A 26,458-nucleotide genomic window follows, 5' to 3' on the forward strand; every position below is an offset into this window, starting at 1 on the left:
GGCTGACTGCCGACGTAGATAGTCGCCAGGCAGTCAGCAAGTGGTCATTTGTTTTTTCACATTTATTTATTGAGTAATAATATTTTTTTAGCGCAGAAAATCACTCTTCCTTGTACTGCTGGTTTCCCTTCGTGAAGATGCCGGTGCCTGCACCTGCAGCCGATTGATGACTCGGCTCGGGGTGCAGACAGCGCTGGATCCCTGGACAGGTAAGTGTCCTCATATTAAAAGTCAGCAGCTACAGTATTTGTAGCTGCTGACTTTTATTTTTTGTTCCCAGACTGGAGCTCCTCTTAAAGTTCCATTAATGCAGCAACATTGCAATGTGGTAGTTTGCATCACAACCCCTTGCCATTAAAGAGGTACTGAATTCTGTTTGTTTTTCCAGCAGACACCATTGGTATGAATTGCCCTTATAAGGAACACGGCTTTTTGCCTTGTCTTGTGTTGGTACAGGGCTGGGGAAAACTGCAGCACATCTGCTGTGAACAAGGCACAAGCCATCTGCTAGGAAAGAATGAGGAGCATACATTAAGGCCCAAATTTACTTAGCTCACTCAAGGCCAATGCCCAGAGCATTAGGGGGGAGATTTACTAAAACTGGTGCACATAATCAGATGCAATTGTGCGTAGTAACCAATCAGCTTCTAACTTCAGTTTGTTCAGTTAAAGGGTAACTCTACTTTCATGGGGTAAAAAATAGCAAATAAAGAAAAAATAATATAGCGCATACAATTGCGACACAACTCATACTGTGATTGAATGTTATTAAAAATGACCTTTCCCTTTCAATAAGCAGCCGCTGTAATTTTCTGAAAATGCAATGCAATATGGCTACCTGGAGCTGTTCTGTACACAGAATGTGAACTGACTTCACCCCAGAAACATAATTTCCTGCTTGTGTGATTGGCTCACCAATTTTCCCAGAAGTCTGCACTAAGGCTCCATTTACACCTGAGCGTATTGTTTTCAGGCGGTTTTTTTTTTGGGCTCTTTTTTAGGCGTTTTTGGAATTTTTTAGGCGTTTTTCAGGTGTTTTTTTGGCCTTTTTTTAGGCGTTTTTCAGGTGGTTTTTTTGGGCCTTTTAAGGCGTTTTTCAGGCTTTTTTTTTGCAGGTATTGGCATGTAACAAAAATGCTTGTAATCTGCCAAAAAAGAAGCTCATATACTTTTTCAGGTGTTTTTTTGGCCTTTTTTTAGGCGTTTTTTCAGGTGTTTTTTTGGGCCTTTTTAGGCGTTTTTCAGGCTTTTTTTTTGCAGGTATTGGCATGTAACAAAAATGCTTGTAATCTGCCAAAAAAGAAGCTCATATACTTTTTTGAGCTTCAGGCGTTTTGCGTCAGGCAACAAAACGCATAGATGTGAACAGGGGTCATTGAAATGAATGGGATTTTGCTTGTTGGGCATTTTGAGACTTCAGAGATGAGTGTTTTATGAGCTGAAATACGCTCAGGTGTGAATAGGGCCTAGGATACAAGTCAGATTTCAGGCATCCCCTGCAACAAAAATGTCTTATTTGGTGAGATACTCCCAATAGGAACACGTCTAAAGGGATGCAGGCCCAGCAGATTTCCTCATTAGTGCCCTGCAGGTGCACAGCTGATTGATATTCATGAAACTACTCCCATTAGATTCAGTTTTCCACAGGGGCACAGAGAAACACACAGGGATTTCTGAAAAACAAAAGGTAGAAACCTGCAACAAAGTTTGTTATAATTCTTGCAATGTACAGAGATCACACAGAGGGGAATGTTTTTTTTTTTTTTTTTAACAAAAGTGGAAGCACACTTTAAGCTTTGACAATAAAACCTAGAAGCTGATTGGTTACTATGCACAGCTGCACCAGATTTCATGGTGTGCACCAATTTTAGTAAATCTCCCCCATAGGGGTTGGTTTACTATAGATGCTCACTGTGCAAAGAAATTGCACTTTGCAAGAGAATTTGCCCCAGAGCTTAGTAAATGAGGTGAAGCTCTGCTGATTTCCATCATCCAATCATGTGCAAGCAATAATGCAATTTGTTTAACTTTCCTTGCTTGTGATTGGCTATTCTTTGCAAAGTGAAACTTCACCACATTCCCTAAGCTCTGGGACAAATTCATCTGCAGTGTTACCTTTGTTTGCGAAGTGAACAAACTTTTTGCATTTGATAAATCAACCCTAACATGAAGAGCCAAATCACATTTGCAATGTTATCTTTTTTTATGTTATATTTGGAAAGTCATGGTGCTTTGTATTTCCGGAAGGTTGTGGGTTTATTCAGCAGCACAACAGAGATATGATGGTATGAAAGGGCTAGCGAGAGAGGTTATACGGTTCTCTGTTGGCCAGCTAAAGTGCAACCGACTTTGAGCTCCATATATATTCGAAAGTATGTTAACTCCAATTATTCCCCCCCACCAAAAAAAAAAACACGCACAAAAAAAATAAATTAACACATTAAATTAATAAACGATTCTAGTTGGAAATATTTTGAGACTGGATTTACAATTCATTCACATGAAGTGATCTTTTTTTAGACTATAATTACCCTATAACACTTCTGCAATCTATCTAGCTAATGTTACCCAACTGAATACAGATTAATAAGAATCTTGAAAGTGGTCATTAATTCACAAGGGACCACAAAGCAGGAATGCAGGTCAAAACATACACTCAGTTTACACTATCTCCGTCTGTGTTCTACTAAGTGTTTTCCTGTGTTGTGACAAATAGTCATTATTATAGTCGTTCTAATCCTTTGTGAGATCAATTATTTCTTTTAGAAGTCCCCCATGTACATCATTTCTGTAAGGATTCTGTTTCCTAGTACTTATTACATGCAAAGTAATGACCCTAATACAATTAAATGGTACTATACCCATCTGTACAAGTTAGGTGTCACCTCACTATGAGGCATCGAGGCAGACCATACTGTTCGTTGGGGATAATGTTATTATAGTAGTTGTCTAGCTGTGTTGTTCTAGCCACATTTCACTGTTTTATTGGTTCAGAGAGCAGCTGAGACGGTGCCCGCTGGTATCACTTAACGTTGCCTTATACTTATGCTCCCCCTGGGAGCGCATCTAGGGGGCATTACCCCTCCCTATGCTATACATATCTGGACTACAAGCATGTGTCTGGCTTCCCACTCTCTCCACCTCCCCTTCCCCCTCCTTTGACCCTACCTCCTCCCCTCCCTATCTCCAAAAAAAAATAAAATATAACAAATTGCCTTACTTGTTTGATGTTGCTGATCATTTTTGGTCACGACAAATTGTCGTTATATTGTCTCTGGAGTTCTCGCGCAAATTCGCATATTTTGTTTCATGACTGTTAGTCATATACTTTGTAATCATATCACTGAAAAATTTTTTCTGGTTGTAATGTACTTCTGCTGTAATGCTTTGAACTTCAATAAAATGTTATAAAAAAAAAAAGGACAAATATGAAATTGCTTGGTCCTAACGCAAAGCAAGTTGTGGCAAAGGCATGGTGGTCTTCTAATCCCAGGGTTACTCATGTAAAACATAGGATGACATGGTTCTTAATTAATGGGAAACTGGGCTCAATTATAAAAGATTCTAAAATCTGATTAAATCTGGACCCTATGGGTTGTACACTAATTCCCAAGGAATCCTGACTGGTCCTTGCTGCCCCTTTCCTACTGAAAACTGCCATGGATTCACCCCCAAGGTTCCTCCTGGATCCCCATCCCTAATACCCATACCACTTATCTTTCCTATCTGATTCTGGCCCCGTTTATTTTACACTTTTTCAACTTGCTTGACATGTGAGTAGGGTGCAGGGTGGTGCGCCGGCGGCAGAGAAAACACAGAGGCCAAGATGAATGGAAACTGTGTATTAAAAAAGTCCCACAATGCACAAATAAGCCCGGTGGGTAGACTCAGCCAACTGGAGCCACTAACAGACCATAGCAGAGGAACATTATCTTGCAATGATGCCTACAGCTTTTGATGTGAGGAGCGGGAATGCGGCCTAGCCGGTCCACACCCAAATAGGAGGCTTCCTGTGTGGAGATAGCGTAGTCTTTGCACTCCTCTGGAACCTCTCCCTGCCACTATGATCTGTCCCTGACAGACAGGAAACCTGTCCCTACTCTAACCACTCGCACAATGTGTGCCAAAACAGGGAGCCAGGGCCTTAAACAGACTCTGCCCTCACCCATGATGGCCACAGAGGTCACAAGGGGCACCAGCGTTCAACCAGACAGTTTTTCCCCTGGTGACCAGAGGGAAACATGGAGGAACCAAGTTCCTTATGACTTTCTTCCCTTTCTGTATTGCCTCTTCGATGGAGCGCCACCTACAGTGGGGAGTACAGACTGCACTTGCCTACAAACTTACAAAACTTACATCACAACACGTATTCTTCTTCTGTACAGTCCTCACTTCACATATACTGGTAGGTTAAATAAGGTGCTACATGTAGCCCTACTCCCTACCATGGGACAGCTTTCCTCCACTCATTTGCTTTTCTCCAACACTGAAGAAAGCTTTTGTTCTCCAAGCTCAGCTGGAAATATTTACAGTTTCACCATTATGTACCAGAAATATTTGTACTTCTGAGTTATAAAGATTGTAAGAGGAGCCACGATTGTATATCTTAATTTTCTGGTGATGTACTGTCCAAATTGATATATTTGCCATGTATTTTTACATTGCTACAACTCTGCAAACCTTTATTAACATTTTATTCTAAAATAAATTGTTCGGTCTGGGCAAGAAGAAGGTCCCAGTTTAGGTAGTAGTGTACTAGTTCCAGGATGTTATGCCCTATTGTGCTGCTACTGGTTGATTGCATTTAGAAGCAGTCCACTCTTGAACCTGGCCCAGACACCTCTGTCCTTTTACACCTGATACGTATATAGTACACAGGCTCTATAGCTAAGTAAAAGCAGCTAAGTCAGAGACATAGGGATGTTTACACATCTGTGCTTTCATTTTAAACTGCGCCTAGTTATGTACACATATTTTTCTCTGTGTTCATTTGTACAGTTTTCACCTATGTGCTTTTCTGTGGTGGGTTTTAAAAAAATATTTTCAGAAATGAATGGTAGCACATGTAAAATGCACGTAATGTATACATAAAATCACTTCAAATGCAGCACAGTAAAAACCATGCTTAAAACGCAACTCCACTTTTTTTGAGAAAAAAACAATCCCTACTGGGTGATCAATGTGCATTGCAAGGATTTAACACCCTTTGTAGAAAGCTCCTATCTTTTGCTGTCCTTAAAAGCTGTTTGTTTTACAAAGTCCTTTCCAGAATGATTCCTAAATGGCAGGATCTGTGTTCATTATAACCACCTGGTACATTTTCAGTGTTTTATTGAGGGAAAACTGAAGTGCATCCATTTAGAAGTATTTAACCTTTAGGGCAGGCATGTCCAACCTGCGGCCCGGGGGCCACATGCAGCCCAGAACCGCAGGCAATGCGGCCCACTACCCCCTGACAATTTTTTGTTTTGATGGGGAGGAAGGAAGTCGGGACGGGGGCATGGCCACAGCAGCTTCCAACTAACGGTAGGCAGAGGCTGCCTCAAAGGGAGGAGGCGAGAAGGTGCAGTGTTTCTGACTCCTACCACCATGACCACTTCAAATCACTGAAGTGGTCATGGTGGTTTATTATCTCTCAGAAGAAGTAGACCTCTGTATACTGATTCCATTTCATTTGATCATCCTCTAGTTGTGCTAAATTTGTGCGGGGGGCGTGGTGGCGTGGGAAGGGTGCGGCGACATTTTATTACTTATACAGTATACCTTAACTATAGTATATATTTTATATGCGGCCCGAGAAAATTTCTCCACACTCAATGTGGCCCAGAGAAGCCAAAAGGTTGGACACCCATGCTTTAGGGCATATGTTACAAATTACAATTGTAGGTAATGCCTAAAATGTTACTTCTATCTTAGTGCAGGCATCTGAGAAATCTGTGTGCCAATCACACAAGCAGGAAATTGCATTTCTGGGGGTGTTCTAAACACCAGCTGTATACAGAACACCTCCAGGTTTCCAAATTGAATTGAATTTTATTTAATTTTTTTAATTTTTACAAAAATTAAAGCAACTTAAAATTAAAGTGGAAAGATCTCTTTTAATAACATTAAAGTGGTTGTAAAAGCACATTCTATACATGAAGGTAAAAAAAACCTTCTGTGTGCAGCAGCCCCCAAGCCCCCCCCCAGCCACCCCCAATACTTACCTGAGCCCCCTCTCAATTCAGCGATGTCCACCAGAGCCTTGCCTCTCTGGGGATTCGTACTCCTGATTGGCTTTTGGCAGCAGCAGGAGCCATTGGCTCCCACTGCTGTTAATCACAGCCAGTGAGCCAATCAGAAGTTGGAGGGGGCGGGCTCAGTGTATGAATAGACACAAAGAGCCACGGGTCAGAAGCACACTTGCTTGGGTGCCCCCAGAGCCAGCTGCTTGCTGTGGGGGCACTTAGCAGAAAGGAGGAGCCAGGAGCGCCGGCGTGGGACCTGAGAAGAGGAGAAAACAACTGCATGGAGCAGGTAAGTATGACATGTTTGTAATATTAAAAAAGAATGAGACTTTAATATCACCTAAAATTCCAAAATGGTTTGTATGTCAATGTTATACTGTATATACAGTAAACCCCCCTCCATTGCGGGGGTTACGTTCCGGACCCAGCCGCGAAAAGTGAAAGTCTGCGAAATAGAAAAACCCTATTAAAATGCATTGTAGGCATGTTTATTTTACTGTCACTGTACGTGTAAAAGCATTTTAAGGTCTTTAACCACTTTACCACTAGAGGATTTTGCTGTCTTATGTCTGGGCCACTTTTTGCGATTCGGCACTGTGCAAATTTAACGGACAATTGCGCGGTCGTGCGACGCCGTACCCAAACGAAATTTACGTCCTTTTTTTCCCACAAACAGAGCTTTCTTTTGGTGGTATTTGATCACCTGTGCGATTTTTACTTTTTGCGCTATAAACAAAAAAAGAGCGTTTATTTTGAAAAAATAACAATATTTTTCACATTTTTTTATATGAAATTCCCCCCCCCCAAAAAAATGTAAAAATCTAATTTTTTTAAAATTTTTGGCCAATTTGTTTTCTGCTACCTATGTTTGGTAAAAGAAAATCACAATAAGCGTATTTTGATTGGTTTGCGCAAAAGTTATTGCGTTTACTAACAAAGGGATAGATTTCTGTCATTTTTGGTGTTTTTTTTTTTTAACGCGTAATGGCGGCGATCTGCGATTTTTTTTGCGGGACTGCGACATTGCGGCGGACAGATCGGACCCTTGACTGACATTTTTGATACTTTTGGGTGTACCAGTGACATTACTGCAGTAATCAGTGCTATATATATGCACTGTTACTGTAAAAATGACACTGGCAGGGAAGGGGTTAATTTTATTGGAGAGGGAGGGGTTAATGTATGCCTGGTGCTTAATGACGTGTGTGGGGGGAGGTGACTGTGTGACCCAAGGACAGATCGAGGGTTCAACTATGCTGAACCCTGCAATCTGACCCTGCCTGTCACTTCAGAGATCCGCCCGCTTGTGTTTACACAGGCGGGCGGATCTCCTCACTCGATTCCCCGATGATCGGGGAAGAGCAGCGGCGATCGCGGCTGCTCCTCCCCTGGCCCGACTCCCGCTGTGACTGAATACAGCGGGAGCGAGCCTCCGGCGGCGCGCGTGCACCGCCGAGAAAGGGGAGTGTCTGACGACGTAGGTCTACGTCGTCAGACGAGAACGAACCAATTTGCCGCAGTAGGCTCAACGTGAGCAGACAGCAAGTGGTTAAACACACTTTTAAAACAATAGAAACTCATTTAAACACATAAAAGATACTGAGAGACATAGCAAGAGCTATGGAAAACACAAAAATATTTCATTTTTAATGATTTATATAGTAAAATAACATTACAAAAAAAACCGCAATATACCGGGACCGCAAAAACGGAACCGCGATGGAGCGGGGGTTTACTGTATTATTTTTGACAGATGGAGTTTTCTTAAAATAATGTATATTGGAATTGCATACACACCTAATTGCAGGAGTGTAAATGGACCCTTAATCTTATTAACCGCTCCATTTGTGTAATTTGTATATGTCAAGGGATAAAAGGATATTTAAAGGGATGAGGTGGCAACCTGAGTCGAAACAATGAGAATTTGCTCTGTAATATTCTCCACTAATCACTATTTAAATTGTAATAATAGGACCTGTGTTGTTTTCATACACCAAAAGCCTACTCTGCAAACAAAAAAAACCATTCAAAATTTAAGAGCTACACGTAGCGGTGTATTTACTAAAACCGGAGAGTGCAATATCTGGTGCAGCTCTGCATAGAAACCAATCAGCTTCCAGGTTTTTTTTATTTGTCAAAGCTTAATTGAACAAGCTGAAGTTAGAAGCTTGATTAGCTACCATACAGAGCTGCACCAGATGTTGCAACCTCCAGTTTTGGTAAATCAGTTTTAGCTGTCAGGCGGTCTTTGGTCACAGACACATCATGGCCCTACAAAGACTACTTATGAATAGAGTTGAGCGGACACCTGGATGTCCGTGTTCGGCGGGCTCGGCCGAACTAGAAAAAAAAGTCCGGGTCCGTGTCCCGGACTTTTTCCGAACTTTACCCGGACACCGGACCCCATTGAAGTCAATGGGGACCCGAACTTTCAGGCACTTTCAGGCACTAAAATGCAAAAAAACAATGGAAAGGGCTAGAGTGCTGCAAATGCCAGCAAAATGCAGTTAAGAGCATGGCAAGTGCTCTTAAAAAAAATTCCCCTTTAAATTTGTCATTTTTAAATAGCAGATTAGAACAGCAATCTGTAGTAAAATATAGCTGAACGCTGCACACAACAGACTGATAAAAATATATTTTTTTCTCCCTCCTCCTCCTCCTCCTCAGTGGGCTCAAGTGAGGGCAAAAAGATTGTTCACTGCACCACCCCCCACACAGCAAAATCGATGTAGATCGCTAACGGACGATTGTTCTGTCCTGTGTCTCCTATCTGACCCTGCCTAATCTCCCCAGCCTGTCCCTAAAATGCTCAAATATCTTTCCCTGCCTACACTCCGACCTGTCCCTGCATTCTTTTCGGGCACAATTTTTCCCTGTCTGTCCCTAATCAGCAGCAGCCAGCACGTATGATGTGTGCTCTCTCCCTACACTACAGCAGAATGACGCACTGCGCTGTGTCACTCGAGCTTATAAAGACATGGGTCACATGCTTCAGATGGCCAATCACAGCTACTAATACATTAGTAGGCATGGCTGTGATGGCGCACACCAGTTAAACGCTTGTTGATTGGCTGTTGAAAGCCCGCCATTAAAAGCGTGCCATTACATACAAAACAGGAAATAAAATTACCGAACACGAATTTTAAATCCGAACATACAGTAAAGTTTTCGGGTCCGTGTCCCGGTAGCAAAAATCCAATTATCCGGTACAGATCCGAATAATACAGTCCGTGTTCGCTCAACACTACTTATGAACCTAAACCAAGACAGGCACAGATAACAAATATTTTTGTCTGAGAAAGGCTACGGCTGCATTGGGCAGTTTCCGTCTCTTGCTGCTGAAAGATTTAACATGACCCTTTATTTTGCCCATGCATGGCCAACAGGCTCATTTAACATCCCCACTTCCCACCCAGCACAATATATTCACCATTCCTTGGCTTTGCTGCCAATTCATCCATGAGCAACAAAAGCCTTGAGTAAGCGGTTTTCCCTCCCCTATGGGATGGTGCCTGGCAAGTCATAAAGAGAAGCGAGCCTGAGCATCGGATAATCAAAGGATAGTTAAGTATCTGCTGCTGGGAAGATGGGAAGTTAAATATCCCTGACTCCTGTGCTGTCCCCTTGGCTTATGCAACTGGTAGCTTCAGTCTGCACTCCGTTAGCCTGCCTGCTGGCAGAGCACTCACATCAGCTCTGTGCTGCAGGTCAGACAGACATCAGGTGAGGACAGAAGCTGGCAGCTGCATAAGAACATATAGAAGAAACAGAGAGCAGGTAGTCGCAGCCTTAGGGAACCTCTATTTACTGTTTGATTTCACATTTGGTTTTTTTTTTAGCAGTTGAGTTAGCGGAAACAAAGGCAAAAACCAACATTTGAGGTGGAAGGAGGAACAGCAGAAGTAGAAGTCAAATTAGCATTCTAAACTAATCTGAATATACAAAATGATTTCCGTAAACAAATGTAATGAAGAACCGGCCTGTATGCAGTGTTTTATTTTTTGCATTCAGATCAACTTTAACTATCTGTTAAACCCTCCAACCCCATGCAAAATCACTAATGCAAACTTTAACTGAAAGTAGCAGAAAGAAAGAGAGTACAAAATACTTACCTTGGGACCCCAGCTTCCAGCCCACTTAACAACTTTAACACCCAAGCGCTCACTCCAATGGGAATAACAGGCATGCTGCTCTCCTCAGATGGGGAACTCCAATCAGAAGTGCATAGGAAAGAGAGAAAAAGAGGCGCAAACACCTGGTGCATTACCCTTGGACACCTTTAAAACTTTTATTAAAAAGTCAAAACCATACTCACAGACATGAAGAACATATATCGCATAGAATGAGTCCACCACATGTGGAGGTATTAGTCCCTATCGTTGGACCGCTGACAAGTTTTGGGAGACACGCTCTGAGGAAGGGAGTGTGTCTCCCGAAACGCATCAGCGGTCCAACGATAGGGACGAATACCTCCACACGTGGTGGACTCATTCTATGCGATATATGTTCTTCATGTCTGTGAGCATGAAGTGAGTTTTAAAGGTGTCCAAGGGTAATGCACCAGGTGTTTGCGCCTCCTTTTCTCTCTTTCCAGCCCACTTGCCTAGGCACTGGTGATGTCAGTTTCTCTATAGGATCCTAGCAAAGTTGAGGATCCCAAATGTCATGCTCCTGTGCACCTGAGTGGGCTGGAAACCATGGAAGTTTGGAAGTATTTTTTTCTGCTAATATCTGGGGAAACGTTCTTGGGGTTGGAGGAGGGGACTCATAGATAGGGATAAGGTGCAAGGTTGGCTTTAACATTCATTATTATATAAATTGTTCTTTCTGTATACAGAGGATTGGTGACATGGAAGAACTTATCCACCAATCCAGGGACACCCCATCAAAATTTTGGAAAATTTGGTCAGTGCCAACACTTCAAAACTACAACAGATTTCTCGATACTCCTAACCTAAAAATAGTTGAAACTGATCCTGAGAGGCGGGGCTAGAGAGCTGGCAGTAACCCCGCCCCTAACCCTTTCTCCTCCCCACTCCTTTCCCCAATTCTTAGATCCCCTCACTCCCCTAAACCCAGACACATCTAATATCGTGTTCCTTATCCCGCATACTTCTGAAAACGTAATTCCCTTACGCATCACTTTCACAACATCTTTACCTTCCTCTACACTTGATCTACGCAAAATACCAAAACGATCGACAATCCCTCTTTATAAAGTGTATAGTGCAAAAGTATACCTGCGCTGCTAACAAAGCAAATACATAAATAAATCTCAATAAATGGTGTATAAATAATCTGTGTAAAGTGCTAGTGCTCAACTTCAAACACACATTCCTACATCATAAATCCCAATCAATATATAAAAATATAAAAATACAATAAATACAAATTTTTATCACTTGAAAATAATAAATATCAATAAAGTCTTCCAATAAAAGACGTGCTTAAATAGTGACAGTCTTTGTGCAAAACATATATATATTATATATATGCCATATATATATACATTATACCAGCAGCAGCCCACTATACAGTGGTATCAGAAAAAAAAAAAAAAAATTGTAATCCTCAGCGCTAGCCTATAATCCTTAATCCCTCTTTAAGTTGCACGCAGTCATATTGTATTTATCCCTATCCTATTGATGAGCGTTATTTCACGAAACACTACGGTAATTAAACTCTACTGCAGTGCAGACAAAGTATGGGTTGGACGCGGTCCCCCCACCCCGAGACACAGTTTGTTCCCATTGGAGTGTCCAGATGGGTTGGACAACGCTTTGACCGATAGGTGAAACATCATGTACTGCCTGCTCGTACATAAGATGTTCATGAAATTTGTTTATTCTTTGTAAACTTTTGGCTTTCCAAGTGATAACCAATCGTATATTAGATTTGTTCAACTTCACTATCTGTATGTTCTTTGTATTCAACTTCCACTGTAAAAATCTTCAATAAATAGTTCTTTCTCATCACAAGAGCATGGGAAAATCAAAAGCCACTCCCGGAAATTATTATTTTTTTTTCAGTTAAGAAAATGTCCAAAAATAAATTACCTAGTATGATCTTTCATTACATCCATTTTTTTTTCAACCTAAACACATTTTTTTTAAATTTAAAACAAAATTTACAGCACCATTTCTATTAAATAAATAAATGATATGTGATCATAATAAAAATTAAATTAGTGTCTAGAATTATTCCACTCAGAGCATATAGTATAACATACTGTATTTAAAAAATACATGTTTTTTTTTTCCACGGAGCGGATGACATTTCTGTCATCCGTTCCGTGTGCCCGCATATCATCCCATCCGTTTGCGGATGATATGCGGACATAATGTAAGTCTATGACATTGCGGATGTCAGCGGATGACACCGCTGACATCCGATTTTCCTTCCTTTCCGTTTTTTACACGGAAGAAAAAATGGGGTTCTGTTCCATTCGTAAAAACGGAACAGAACTGAAAGGAGGAAAATCGGGTGTCAGCGGATGGTATTCCGCTGACATCCGCAGTGCCATTCACTTACATTATGTCCGCAAATCATCCGCAAACGGATGGGATGATTTGCGGACACACGGAGTGGCCGTGTGAAAGGACCCTAAATCAAAAATCACAAAACATTCCCATGAAGTTCTAGGGAAACTTCCATGTTCTCCTTTGTAAGCACAGTCCTCCCAGTGAAAACACACCACCACAGGGCCATCAAAAAGCCCTTACTGGAAGCAGATGACCCCCAAAAGATTGAGTGGTCATATACAACTTGCTAACATAAGTATGCCCTCCTCCAGGCTCAGTCACAAACTACACCTTTCACATATAACCATCTCTCCCAAGAATTGATATATATGAAAGTGGAACCACATTTATTTAATTGAAAGTGATGAAAAAAAACCTCACATGTGCCAATATACCATAGCGCCAATCAGCATAAACATTCCAAATACTCATCAGCAGTAAGTGCAGTACAAGGTGACCTCAGCCTGTCTGGCTCAACCTCAACATATTTCATCAAATGGTCCTCAAGGGTTCTGGTATTTAAAGTCTTTAGCACGTTTTTTTTAATTACTTGTGATATCAGTTAACAAATGCCAGTGTCAAGTGCCAGTCAAAATGCTATTTGTACCTTTCTAAGAATATATCTTCTGCAAAGAGGTTTTAATGTTGGCATAGGCATCTTGATAGCACTTGATAAAACTTTGTAGCATGTTTATAGATAGACATTCTTGGTATAATTTTAATTGACTTTAAAAAGTCCTATAATGTCTTCATTGTTCAATTAGTTGATACAGGTGTCATTTTATTGAGAATAGCCTGTCAGGATTAAGCTCGGTGAATTATTACATTGGTCAAAACGGTAAAGCTATTTAATGTTGGGACTCAGCTAAAGTTACCAGTTTCAGGTTTGGGTAAAATCTACCCGATCATGATTCTCAGTTACAGTAATAACAAAGTCTATTTATTCCAGATGTTAGCACATTTATTGAAGAGTCAAGCATCTCTGTGGCAGCACACAACATCTTTCACTCTAGTCCTGTTTTGAGATGTTAACCTTACTGAAAGGCCAATGTCATTCCGATCTGCACATCAATACGTTCCTGGCCGTGTACATTAAGTTCTTGTTTTTACTATGCATTTTTCTTCATTTACTTAAAGGTTAGTCCATGTTTTTAAAACCGCTTCCAACAGAACCTGTAACAGAATCTGACCGACAGTAATACCCAATTTCTGTACACTATTATTATGTACTTAGAGTTATATTTTACATGTTAAAAGCAACAACCAGCTTTTTTTGTTTGACCTCTAACTTGTTTTCACAAACCATTTTTCAACTCATTTCATGATGATTGAATGGTGACTAAAAAAAACCACACAAGTAAAAAATCGTAGTTTCATATCTTAGTGGTAGCTGACTGATTGACTTTTAATCTGCTAGAAAGACAGCTAAACCTGTCTCAGCCTACACATTTCTAAAATATGCTTTAGGTTTCCATTTTAATGCCTTCTGTAGACAAAGTTCTATATGACATTACCCATTTTCTTGCCTGAGATGATACTATATATACAGTATATACAGTATCTCACAAAAGTGAGAGCGCTAACACCAAATTTACCACACCTGCTCCCCATTCACACCTGAGACCTTGTAACACTAACGAGTCACATGACACAGGGAAGGGAAAATGGCTAATTGGGCCCAATTTGGACATTTTGTCTTAGGGGTGTACTCACTTTTGTTACCAGAGGTTTAGACATTAATGCCTGTGTGTTGAGTTATTTTGAGGGGACAGCAAATATACACTGTTATACAAGCTGTACACTCACTACTTTACATTGTAGCAAAGTGTCATTTCTTCAGTGTTGTCACATAAAAAGATATAATAAAATGTTTACAAAAATGTGAGAGATGTACTCACTTTTGTGAGATACTGTATATATATATACACACTGCCCAGCCCAAAAAAAAGTTGCTACCAAAAAAAAAAAAAGGTCACACACTTTAATATTTCTTTGGACCACCTTTAGCTTTGATCACGGTACACATTCATTGTGGCATTGTTTCAATAAGCTTCTGCAATGTCACAAGATTTATTTCTGTCCAGTGTTGCATTCGTTTTTCACCATATGATGGGAGAGTCGGACCACTGCGCAAAGCCTTCTCCAGCACATCCCAAAGATTCTCAATGGGGTTAGGTTCTGGACTCAGTGGTGGCCAATCCATGTGTGAAAATGATGTCTCATGCTCCCTGAACCACTCTTTCACAATTTGAACCCAATGAATCCTGGCATTGTAATCTTGGAATATGGCCGTGCCATCAGGGAAGAAAAAATCCATTGACGGAATAACCTGGTCATTCAATATATTCAGGTAGTCAGCTGACCTCATTGTTTGGGCACATGCAGTAACTATCCAATAGGAGAGGTACTACATGCTGAGTTTACTTAGCTGCTTAGTTAAATCCAGGTGGCAACTTTTTTTTGGCAGGGCATTGTGTGTATGTATATATATATATATATATATATATATATATATATATATATATATATATATATATATATATATATATACACTATATATATATATATATATATATATATATATACACACACACACTATATATATATATATATATATATATATATTTTTTTTTTTTTCTTAGCCACATTAAATAGTCGTGCAGCAGTCTGGCTCTCCTGGGCAAAACAGTATAGGGCTACGTCGCTCGCCCAGGAGCCTCCAGGGGGCGAGCGCGCGCCGCCGGAGGCGCGCTCCCGCCCCCGCTCGTTCCTGCACATCCCCGCGCGAGTGACTGGTGGCTCCGATGTCCACCGGTCACTCGCGATCTCCTGCTGGAGAGGGAGAAAGGCAGGCGGCTGATGTAAACAAAGCCGTCTGTCATTCTCCCTGATGTAACTTCAGAGACTACACGATCCTGCTATGTAGGATCCTATGTCTCTGTTGTTACGTCACAAGCCACGCCCCTTTACAGTTAGAATCAGGCCCCTAGGGTCACACTTAACCCCTTGATCACTAATAAAGTTAACCCCTTCCCTGCCAGTGTTATTTTTACAGTAACAGTGCATATGTATAGCACTGATTACTGTAGTAATGTCACTGGTCTGATCTGTCCGCCGCAATGTCGCAGTCCCGCAAAAAAAAAATCGCAGATCGCCGTCATTACTAGTTAAAAACAAAACAATAAAAATAACATAAATCTTTCCCTTAGTTAGTAAATGCAATAACTTTTGCGCAAACCAATCAAAATACGCTTATTGCGATTTTTTTTTTTACCAAAAAATATGTAGCAGAAAACAAATTGACCTAAAATGTTAAAAAAAAATTTTACATTTTTTTGGGGGAATTTCATATAAAAAAAATGTGAAAAATATTGTTATTTTTTCAAAATTTACGCTATTTTTTTGTTTATAGCGCAAAAAATAAAAATCGCACAGGTGATCAAATACCACCAAAAGAAAGCTCTGTTTGTGGGGAAAAAAAGGACGTCAATTTCATTTGGGTACAGTGTCGCACGACCGCGCAATTGTCCATTAAAGTCACGCAGTGCCGAATCGCAAAATAGGCCCTGATCTTTGAGCAGGAAAATCCTCCGGGGCTTAAGTGGTTAACAGAGTAAATGAAGCCTCTTGTATTTGATCATTTTTAAACATTTCTTATGGCTAAGTGTTACTAAATCCAGGAGCCTTCATTCAATCTGGTCTACCACAGTACACAGAACATGGAAATGCAATTATATTAGAAAATATAAACTGCTAAATACCTCATCAGTAGTATATAGCAGTCCTCTGACTTATATCAGTGTCTGGTTAAAGCTTGTAGGAGAAGTTTTCATTCTCCTATGATTGTCTTATTATTAATGTATTCAGGACCCCTGACCCTCTGTCTGGATAGTGCTAATTGGCCCTGTGCTGATCACATATACCCTCCCAAACTGAGCATGTTCAGCTTGTCCCCTAGCCTCCGTACTATCCTGAGATGGTTTAGGGACTGTGGCAGAAGGGGGGATCAGAGAAGACAGGATCGAACAGCCTTTTTACACAATGCAGAGGATTAACCCCTTAGGTTCCACAGTGAGTATAACAAGCAAGCTTTACTGAATATACAGATTGATTTTACTTTTGTGGGTTTAGTGACACTTTAACTTTACCAATAACAACTTGATCAAAAAAATAAATAACGTTCTTTAGCAAGGAACATGCATTCCACATTAATAAGTATGCTACCAAAATAAGTGTGTACTGTAGCTTGCCTGCAGCATTGCTCTGGTTTCTTCTTGCTGGAGGCTGCCATTTTGCTGAAGCCCAGAGCCCCTAATTAGTAGTAAATCATAAAGCGGAACTAAACCAGTTTTTTTTTTGTTTGCTTTCAATAAATTTTTATTAGAGAATAACAAAGACAAATAACAATGGACGTGGTGCAATAATGAAAGCCATTTTACAACAAATAATGGTTGAAAAATGTAGGTCAACATTGTTAGGTGGGTACCCAGCCATCAATGCTATTATAACCTCTAGGGTTAAGACATGAGAAGGGTAGACAAACCTATGTACTATAAGAGAACAAAAGGTGATCACCATCTAGTAAGTGCAGGGGATAGCCCCCAAAACAGTAGGGAGCCTCACCCAAGACACCCCAAAAGGGAGAAAACTGTGTCTCGGAGGAGGCGCACCACGTGTCAACTGTAAAATCGTATAGTGACCCAAACAATAAAACTCCAAAGGAGAACAGCCTATAAGTATGCCATCTACCAACCCTAGGTGAATGAAGCACAGGGCCCAAACTTCAGATGTGTAAGAGTTGCGATCAAAGCCCTACAGAAATAGGAAACAGAGTCTCCAAACCACGTCCTAGAGACTTTAACAAGTAGGATCGTCAACAGATTGCTATAAGTACAGTAAAACCAATAGTAGAACAGGCAGAGAATAGGAAAAAGCAAAAGATATAAGAAAGGAGGGAACTAAACGAGTTTAAGGGTATCAAAACACTGTTACATTCCTGGAATGTCAGGATTGCTAAATGTCACATTTGCTTGTGTCCTCAAGCACTTATGTTTAATGTTTTACATAGTTATACCTGTAAAAGGGGCTAGCCTGAAGTGATCTAGCAGGACTTCATTTTCTGACTAAAGTTCCACTTTTATTTTGCAGGACTGTCCTTCTGATGTTGGAGACTTCAGGGCCCAGCAGTGTTCGGCACACAATGATGTCAAGTACCAAGGGCAGTATTATGAATGGCAGCCGGTCTATAATGATGCCACAGCTCCCTGTGCTCTGAAGTGTCAAGCGGTGGGGAAAAACTTAGTTGTGGAACTTGCTCCAAAAGTTCTAGATGGTACACGGTGTAACACCGACTCTCCAGATATGTGCATCAGTGGTATTTGCCAGGTAAGTTTTTAATTTCTAGAATACAGGATTGTGTGCATCTAGCAAAGTTATTCTTGTAGCTATGATCACAGATTACATTCTACAAATATTTGTATTCTTTATTTATTACAGGTACTTACATAGTGCTGTCAATTTATGCAGTGCTTTACAACTATATTGTACATTCAAATCAGTCCCTGTCCTCAAGGAGCTTACAATCCAAGGTTCCTAACTCACATTCATACATACGCATATTAGGGTCAATTTAGACAGCAGACACTTAACCTACCAGCATGTCTTTGGTGAGTGGGGGGAAACCAGAATACCTGGAGGAAACCCACCCAGGCACAGTGAGAACATGCAAACTCCGGGCAGGTAGTGTCATAGTTGGGATTCAAATCGGTGACGCTAATGCTTCTAGGCCGAAGTGCTGACCACTAACAGCTGGTACATACTAAGAGAAAATTGGGTGGATGATCACCCAATTTTCCTTGTTGTTTCACAGCAAGTCAGAACCAAGAAAGGAAATAATGTACTAAATTTCTCATATGACAAAGACTTTTTTTTGTTTTTGTTGTTTATTGTTTGTGATCATGCGCAGTCTTTCTTTTCTGATTTTTCTCATACAAAAACTGTACGAAACATTTTGGAGTTTGCCCCTTTGGAAATTTTTGTTTGTCTGAATGTGGAAAATTGTGTAAACACAATACCAAAATTGAAAAGTCGTGCCCGTAAAGAATTTTTCTTCTGATTTTCTCATAGTGTGTACCCTTCTTTAGCCACTGTGCTGCCCATACATATCAGCCCATATAAAAGAAGAAAATGGTCGCATACCACCACAGACAGTCCTACCCTGCTTTACCTTGTACCACTTATGTGAATAAAGGAACTTTTCTTCATTGGATTCCGTGGTGGTGTGCGACCATTTTCTTCTTTTATGCTTCTCCTGGTGGCGAGCCGAGGTTCAGCACCCACCTTGAATCGTGGACTTTGACTAGCCTGAGCGGTGTCATCTCTCTTCATCATATAAGCCCGTACCCTGAGTTGGTTACTGCACCTGATGTTCATTATATGAAGTTGTCATGGTTCAGTGTGCTGCATACAGTGCATATAAATGGTGCAAATCTTATTTAAAGCGTAACTCCACTTTTGTTGAGAAAAAAACATTCCCCTCTGGGTGACCTCTGTACATTACAAGGATTTTTAACAAACTGTGTTGCATATTCCTACCTTTTGTTATTCTGAAGAAATTCCTGTGTGTTTGTCGGTATCCATGTGGGAAAGTGAGTCTAATGGGAGAGTTTCCTAATTATCAATCAGCTGTGCACCTGCAGGGGCACTAATGAGGAAAGCTGCTGGGCCTACATTCCTTTAGCCATGATTTCCTTTTGGGAGTATCTCACCAAAAATGACATTTTTCTTGCAGGGGATGCCAGAAATCTGACTTGTATCTTAGGCAGACTTCTGGGAAAATTGGTGAGCCAATCACACAAGCAGGAAATTATGTTTCTGGGGTGTGGTCAGTATACATTCTGTGTACAGAACAGCTCCAGGTATCCTTATTGCATTGTATTTTCAGAACAATACAGAGCTACAGATTGAAAAGGAAAGGCCATTTTTAAAAGAGATGTAAGGGGTTTCTTTATTTTTTTAGATTTATTTATTTTTTATTACTTACTTAGGTGGATGCAGCCTCCGTTTGAAGCTGCATCTGTCCCCTGGCACCTCTACATTGATAACCGAACGATCAAACTCCGCTGATCGCTCAGTTCTGAAAGCTCCCCGAGCAGAGATCTGCTGACTGCCAGTCACAGCTCTCCGCTCTGCCCCCTCCTCGCTCACTGGAGCGCTGGGCTGTGGAGGGGGTGGAGCCATCCCCTCAGCCTCTCAGCGAGCTGCAGGGTGTTGGTCCAGGCACCTGGAAGATCCCGACTTTCATTGTTGTGATGACAAAGTGCCTGGACCGACTTCTGTGATGTCAGCAGAGAGCAGACTTCAGCCCGCTCGCTGCTGAAAATGGATCACAGGAGTGCAGGACAAACTGCACTTCTCTGATCTAAAGAAGATGTACAGTCAAACGAGCTTTGCCTGTACTTCTCCTTTAATGGCATTCATTTACAATATGACTTGTGTCCAAATTGTATACACTATATTATTTTTTCTTTATTTGCTATTTTTTTCCCCCACGAAAGTGGAGTTACCCTTTAAATTGGTTCTAAAGGCTCAAAGTTTTTTACCTCCATACATTCTATGCAGTGCCGGAACAATGTCATCTAGAGCCCAGGGCGAACATTCACCCCTCCTAGCACAAATCCCCTACATGCTGTAATTTCCCTTCTAGTACACATCCCCCCCACCCCCCTCCCAACACAAATCACCCCAGATCACTACTCTTAGCACCCCCCCTCCTAGAACAATACTTACCCTCTGCTGCCCCTCAAATTCCCACTTCTAACACAAATTCCCCCCCCCCATCTCCTTGTGGAGCCCCCACCTCACATAATACCACACTGCCCACCCCTTGTCCTGGCCCTGATTCTATGCATGAAGGTGAAAAAACCTTCTCTGTGCAGCAGCCCCCCAGCCCCCTCCTAATACTTACCTGAGACCGATCGCAATCCAGATACATGCACAAGAGCCTTGGCTTTTTGGGGACTCTACCTCCTTATTGGCTTAAACTGCAGCGGGAGCCATTGACTGTCAATCACAGCGAGTAAGCCAATGAGGAGGCAGAGAGGGGGTGAGGCCAAGCCACGACTCCGTGTGAATTGACATGCAGAGCGGCAGCTCAGGAGTGAACCTGCTTGGGTACACCTATTGCAAGCTGCTTGCTCTGGAGGAAGGAGCCAGAAATGCCGGTGGAGGACCCAAGAAGAAGAGGATCGGGGCTGCTCTGTGCAAAAACCACTGCACAGAGCAGGTAAGTATAACATGTTTTTTTTTTTTTTTATATATAAAATTGCCTTTAATATTATTTTAAATGTCAACAAGAACTGACTTCTTTGTTCATCTTTGAGAACTATTAAAAAATATAATTAGCGCAATTCCCGTAGATTAGTCTCTGTTATGTCTAATCAATGTGGTTTAAATATTAAATCCTAATAATAATATTGTTTTTTTTTTGTGAAAATTGAAATTAAATTTAATTGGACAATAATAAAAAGTGCTGGTGCAAGTGCAAACTGTGCAAATTTAATTGGACAATAATAAAACGTGCTGGTGCAAGTGCAAACTGTGCAAATTTAATTGGACAATAATAAAAAGTGCTGGTGCATGTGCAAACTGTGCAAATAAATATATCCAACTATAGTGAAAACATCTTATATCTTTCTCAATAACAGTTGTGTAAATATGTGTTGTGTATTTGTAGAAAAAATATATTTGATGCCCAGATGGATCTTCAATTTTAAATTATGCTAGTGCAATAAATATTTAACCACAAAGTGCTAGTGCAATTGAAAAAAGCATATAAAAATAAATGTATAAGACTTCAATTGATCAATGGGAATATATCAAAAATATATATAGGTTATCTAGTGAAAAATCAATAATTCAATGACAACACATTATTTATACAACTGTTATTGAGAAAGATATAAGATGTTTTCACTATAGTTGGATATATTTATTTGCACAGTTTGCACATGCACCAGCACTTTTTATTATTGTCCAATTAAATTTAATTTCAATTTTGACATAAAAACAATGTTATTATTAGGATTTAATATTTAAACCACATTGATTAGACATAAAATAGACTAATCTACGGGAATTGCGCTAATTCTATTTTTTAATAATTGCACACATAGCACTGCTATGGTTGATTGGCTGCATTTTTGATAGGTTATCCTTATTTGTGAAAAGGCTCCCCTAGGCTCTCCTAGGCACTCATAGGCACTAGTTTCCCTTATTATTTTTATCATCTTTGAGAACTGTCATCTCCTTTGTGTATGCCAAAGATACAGAAGCAAAGACCAATAAGTACTTCCAGTGGCACAGAGGCTTAGCTGAAAATGTGAAAATGCCTAAGCTTCACATTTTCATATAGTTCCACATAAAACGTTGCTAATTTATATTCGGCTAGCTTCTAAAATTCCACATTAGTCTGATTGATGTTTTTCTTTTACTCCAAGCATCAAATGTAAAGTGTGAACTGTTTAATGCATCATTACTGCAGACTTATCAGTTAAAAATGAAAGCGTCAGTTACATGTACCAATGCAAACTGGAGGGAATGTGAGCATTTTTCTTTTGTATGCTTTTCTGTCATTTCTAGCCAAAAATTTTATGTACTTTACATTAGCCAAAAAAAAAAACTGCAGAAGGGAAGGGGGTTTCCATTTCAACATTGGCGCTCGTGTCTGGTGTAACTTTGTCAGCAAATACACGAGTATGGTGATATCAGCCAATTAAATGGACCATAAAACTGACACCGCTTGAAAAAGCAATTCTCAATCATCTCCCTGACATCAGGGCTTTTTTTTTTCCTAGGAGTGGAAAATATGACAGACTCTTTTTCAGCTTTAATCAGAAAACTAGGCAGTAAAATGGTGGTATATATACTGAATGATTTGAAGCTGTATAAAGAAGATCTGATTCTAGGAGATATATAAATGTTCATGAAATGAATTGGAAAAATGATATGTGATATTGCCAGCAGTCTCAATAACTTTGAATGCAATAAGTAAAGGGAGTATAATTGTTTTTTTTTAATTTTTTTTTTATTTTATTTTTTTTATTGTTTTTTATTTTATTTATTTATTTATTTTTTATTGTTTTTCTTAATAATTGAGGCTTAAAATATAAACGTGTAACGTTTCAACATCTTTTAGGTCAGGTAAATATTAAATATTGAATATGAATATATTTTTTTTTATTTTGGATTATTAAACCACTTCAGCTCCGGAAGGGTTTACCCCCTTAATGACCAGGCCATTTTTGCGATTCGGCACTGCGTTACTTTAACGACAAATTGCGCTGTCGTGCGACACTGTACCCAAATACAATTGATGTCCTTCTTTTGGTGGTATTTGATCCCCTCTGCGGTTTTTAGATTTTGCGATATAAACAAAAAAAGAGCGTCAATTTTGAAAAAAAAACATCATACTTTTTAACATTCCCAATAAAAAATTTAAAAAAATCTAATGTTTTTATCAGTTTAGGCCAATTTGTATTCTGCTACATATTTTTTCGGTAAAAAAAAAATCCCAAAAAGCGTATTTTAATTGGTTTGCGCAAAAGTTATAGCGTTTACAAACTACAGGATAGATTTTTGGACTTGTTTTTATTAGTAATGGTGGTGATCAGCGATTTTTAGCGGGATTGCGACATTGCAGCGGACAGATAGGACCCCTAACCAACATTTATGACACTTTTTGGGGACCAGTGACTTTAATACAGTAATCAGTGCTAAATAATATGCACTGTTACTGTATAAACGACACTGGCAGGGAAGGGGTTAACACTGGGGGTGATAAAAGGGGTTAATGTATGCCTGTTGGTGCTTACTCACTGTGTGGGGGAAGGGCTCTGTGGCAGGCACAGAGAGATCAAAGTTTCAGATCTCTCTCTGTCTGTATGACAGAAGACCCACCTGCTTTGTTTACATAAGCAGGAGGGTCTTCTGTCACTTTCTCTGACGATCGGAGGAGGCCGACAGCAATCGCCGCTGGTCCTCCCGCAGCCCGTCTCCCGCTGTGTCTAAACACAGCAGGAGCACAGCTCTGGTGGCGCGCGCGCACTGCCGAGACCGCGTTCACAAACTCACGTAGATCTACATGATTTTGAGTAGCCAAGCCGCCCTGCCGCAGTATATTTGCATGGGGTGTTCGGTAAGTAGTTAATCTTTAAAGTATACAAAAGGTAAACCTTTACATTTCATATATTTTCCATCTACAGCATAAAACTGATTTACACAAATAGCTATACTTATAATCAACAAAGAAACAAAGGGGTGAATACTGTGGCTGGTTTGTTGTTCACTCTGGAGTCTGCATATGCTTATTTCATGTTCTGAGTTCCAGCCAGCAGATGGCGCTCTAAACCACTTTTTACATGTTTATTTGTATCTGCTATGTTGAAAAAACCAGCTGTTTAAAGTTAAAGCTGAAATTTACACACACACATAAATGGGTCAGATCAGTGACTCCTCCCCTTCTCTTCCTTCTTTGCTCTGTTTGGATAGGGCTGAGTGCTGTGAGTCCAAAGGTAAGTTGCTTCTGCTTTACTCTATAGCTCTCTCTAGTAAACTCGTAATGCTATGTGAAGTCTGAGTCATCTGTGCAATCTTTATTACATGTTTATTTGTAAAACAATGCATTTATTTAAATTATAGAAAAAAAAACTGCTTAAAATGTGTAAACCTCTACTTGCTATTCTGCTTCAGGTTTTAATCAGAGACAGCATCAAAGTAGACAAAAAATTATTTCTACTACAGATTCTTTAGAGAATTTGTAGTGGGAATCATTGTGATGTATCAAATGTGTATCTGAAAAAGATATATACATATCTACAGTATCTCACAAAAGTGAGTACATCCCTCACAAATATTTTATTATATCTTTTCATGTGACAACACTGAAGAAATGACACTTTGCTACAATGTAAAGTAGTGAGTGTACAGCTTGTAACAGTGTAAATTTTCTGTCCCCTCAAAATAACTCAACACACAGCCATTAATGTCTAAACTGCTGGCAACAAAAGTGAGTACATCCCTAAGTGAAAATATCTAAATTGGGCCCAAAGTGTCAATGTTTTGTGTGGCCACCATTATTTTCCAGCACTGCCTTAACCCTCTTGGGCATGGAGTTCACCAGAGCTTTACAGGTTGCCACTGGAGTCCTCTTCCACTCCTCCATGACAACATCACCAAACTGGTGGATGTTAGAGACCTTGCAAGCTCCACCTTCCATTCGAAGATGTCCCACAGATACTCAATAGGGTTTAGGTCTGGAGACATGCTTGGCCAGTCCATCACCTTTACCCTCAGCTTCTTTAGCAAGGCAGTGGTCATCTTGGAGGTGTGTTTGGGGTGGTTATCATGTTGCAATACTGTCCTGCGGCCCAGGCTCCAAAGGGAGGAGTTCATGCTCTCTTATTTCAAACACGTAAACTCCATGTTCCGAGAGTTTCTCCATCTTCCCAAACTTCAGGGTGGTGTGGGCTTACCTGATATTTGGGGCTACTATAGAGCGGCTCATCTCACTAGGTTGGTTGACTGGCATTGCCATACTGAGGCAAAGCATTGGGTGGCCATGGAGTTGGAGGATTCAGGCAACACGGCAAAGAGTTTGCCGTGGGTTGCCTCGACACTGCCAAAGGTGCTTAGTAATCATCCTACCTTAGAAAACACATTACAGGTGTCCAGGGAGGCTTTCCATTGCATTGCACATTGATCTCCCCATTACCCTCTCCCATAAACCCTATTCCAGGCAATCCAGAATTCAAACCTGGTCTCCAGAGCCCTCAGTTTCTCTATCTGGTCTCCGGGGCCATCTCCATCTCTGGGACTTCTTGGGGTCGGATGGTAAACTCTCCCCAGCTGCAATTTCTTCTGCTGCAGACCCTCCCTTAGACCCTCCCTTAGACTTTTGGAGCGGTCTTCAGCTCCGGCACTTTCTCCGTAAATGCTCTCATCTACCAGGTCAGCTTATGGAACTGGAATGTATGTGCCATAGCAGGGAACTGACCCACCATAGTCTCTCTATCATCTATGCTGCCCTGATTCGACCAGCATCTGATTTTACCCCTACCTTTCTCTCTCAGTGGGAATCCGACCTTGCTACGCAATTTACAGACTCTCAAAAAGAGAAAATCCTCCACTTTGCGCAGAAATCCTTAATAGCTACGAAGGTCCAGGAGACCAGTTATAAGATTTTCTTAAGGATGCTACAGGGTGCCCACAACCCTACACCGTTTTTTTCCACAGGTGCCTGATTTGTGTTGGCGGTGCAATGCCAGCCGAGGCACCATGTTGCACATTTTCTGGGAATGCCCGAAACGTAAACCTTTCTGGCAAGCAGCGACCAGTACTATCAAACACCTGACTAATGTCAACCTGACAAACAACCCTGCCGCATGCTTTCTGCACGTCACACAATGGCCCATCAAAATATACAAGACCTCTCTTACCATCCAGCTTTTAAATGTGGCCAAGGCATGTATTCCTCTGTGTTGGAGGTCTGTGCACCCGCCTTTAAAGTCTCTTTGGTTCTCTAAAATTAACAAAGTTAGGGACATGGAAGACCTTACGGCTACCCTTCATAATCGGGAGGAGTCCTTTTGTGACACCTGGAGTCCATGGCAGTACTTCGTTTTCATGGATGCCTATATACAGGAGGTCTCCCAA

General features: G+C 40.7%; 1 protein-coding gene across 1 annotated transcript in view; it reads left to right on the top strand.

The window, feature by feature from the left end:
- Positions 1-26,458, top strand: part of ADAMTSL3 (ADAMTS like 3) — a 730,739-nt gene that overhangs the window by 393,670 nt on the left and 310,611 nt on the right. The window contains exon 6 of the mRNA XM_082255626.1: positions 17,897-18,133. Within this exon, the coding sequence (XP_082111752.1) occupies positions 17,897-18,133 (237 nt within the window). The remainder of the gene's footprint in view (positions 1-17,896; positions 18,134-26,458) is intronic.

Source organism: Pelophylax lessonae (genome assembly GCF_965119305.1).
Source record: "Pelophylax lessonae genome assembly, chromosome: 4".
Classification (NCBI taxonomy): Eukaryota; Metazoa; Chordata; class Amphibia; order Anura; family Ranidae; genus Pelophylax; species Pelophylax lessonae.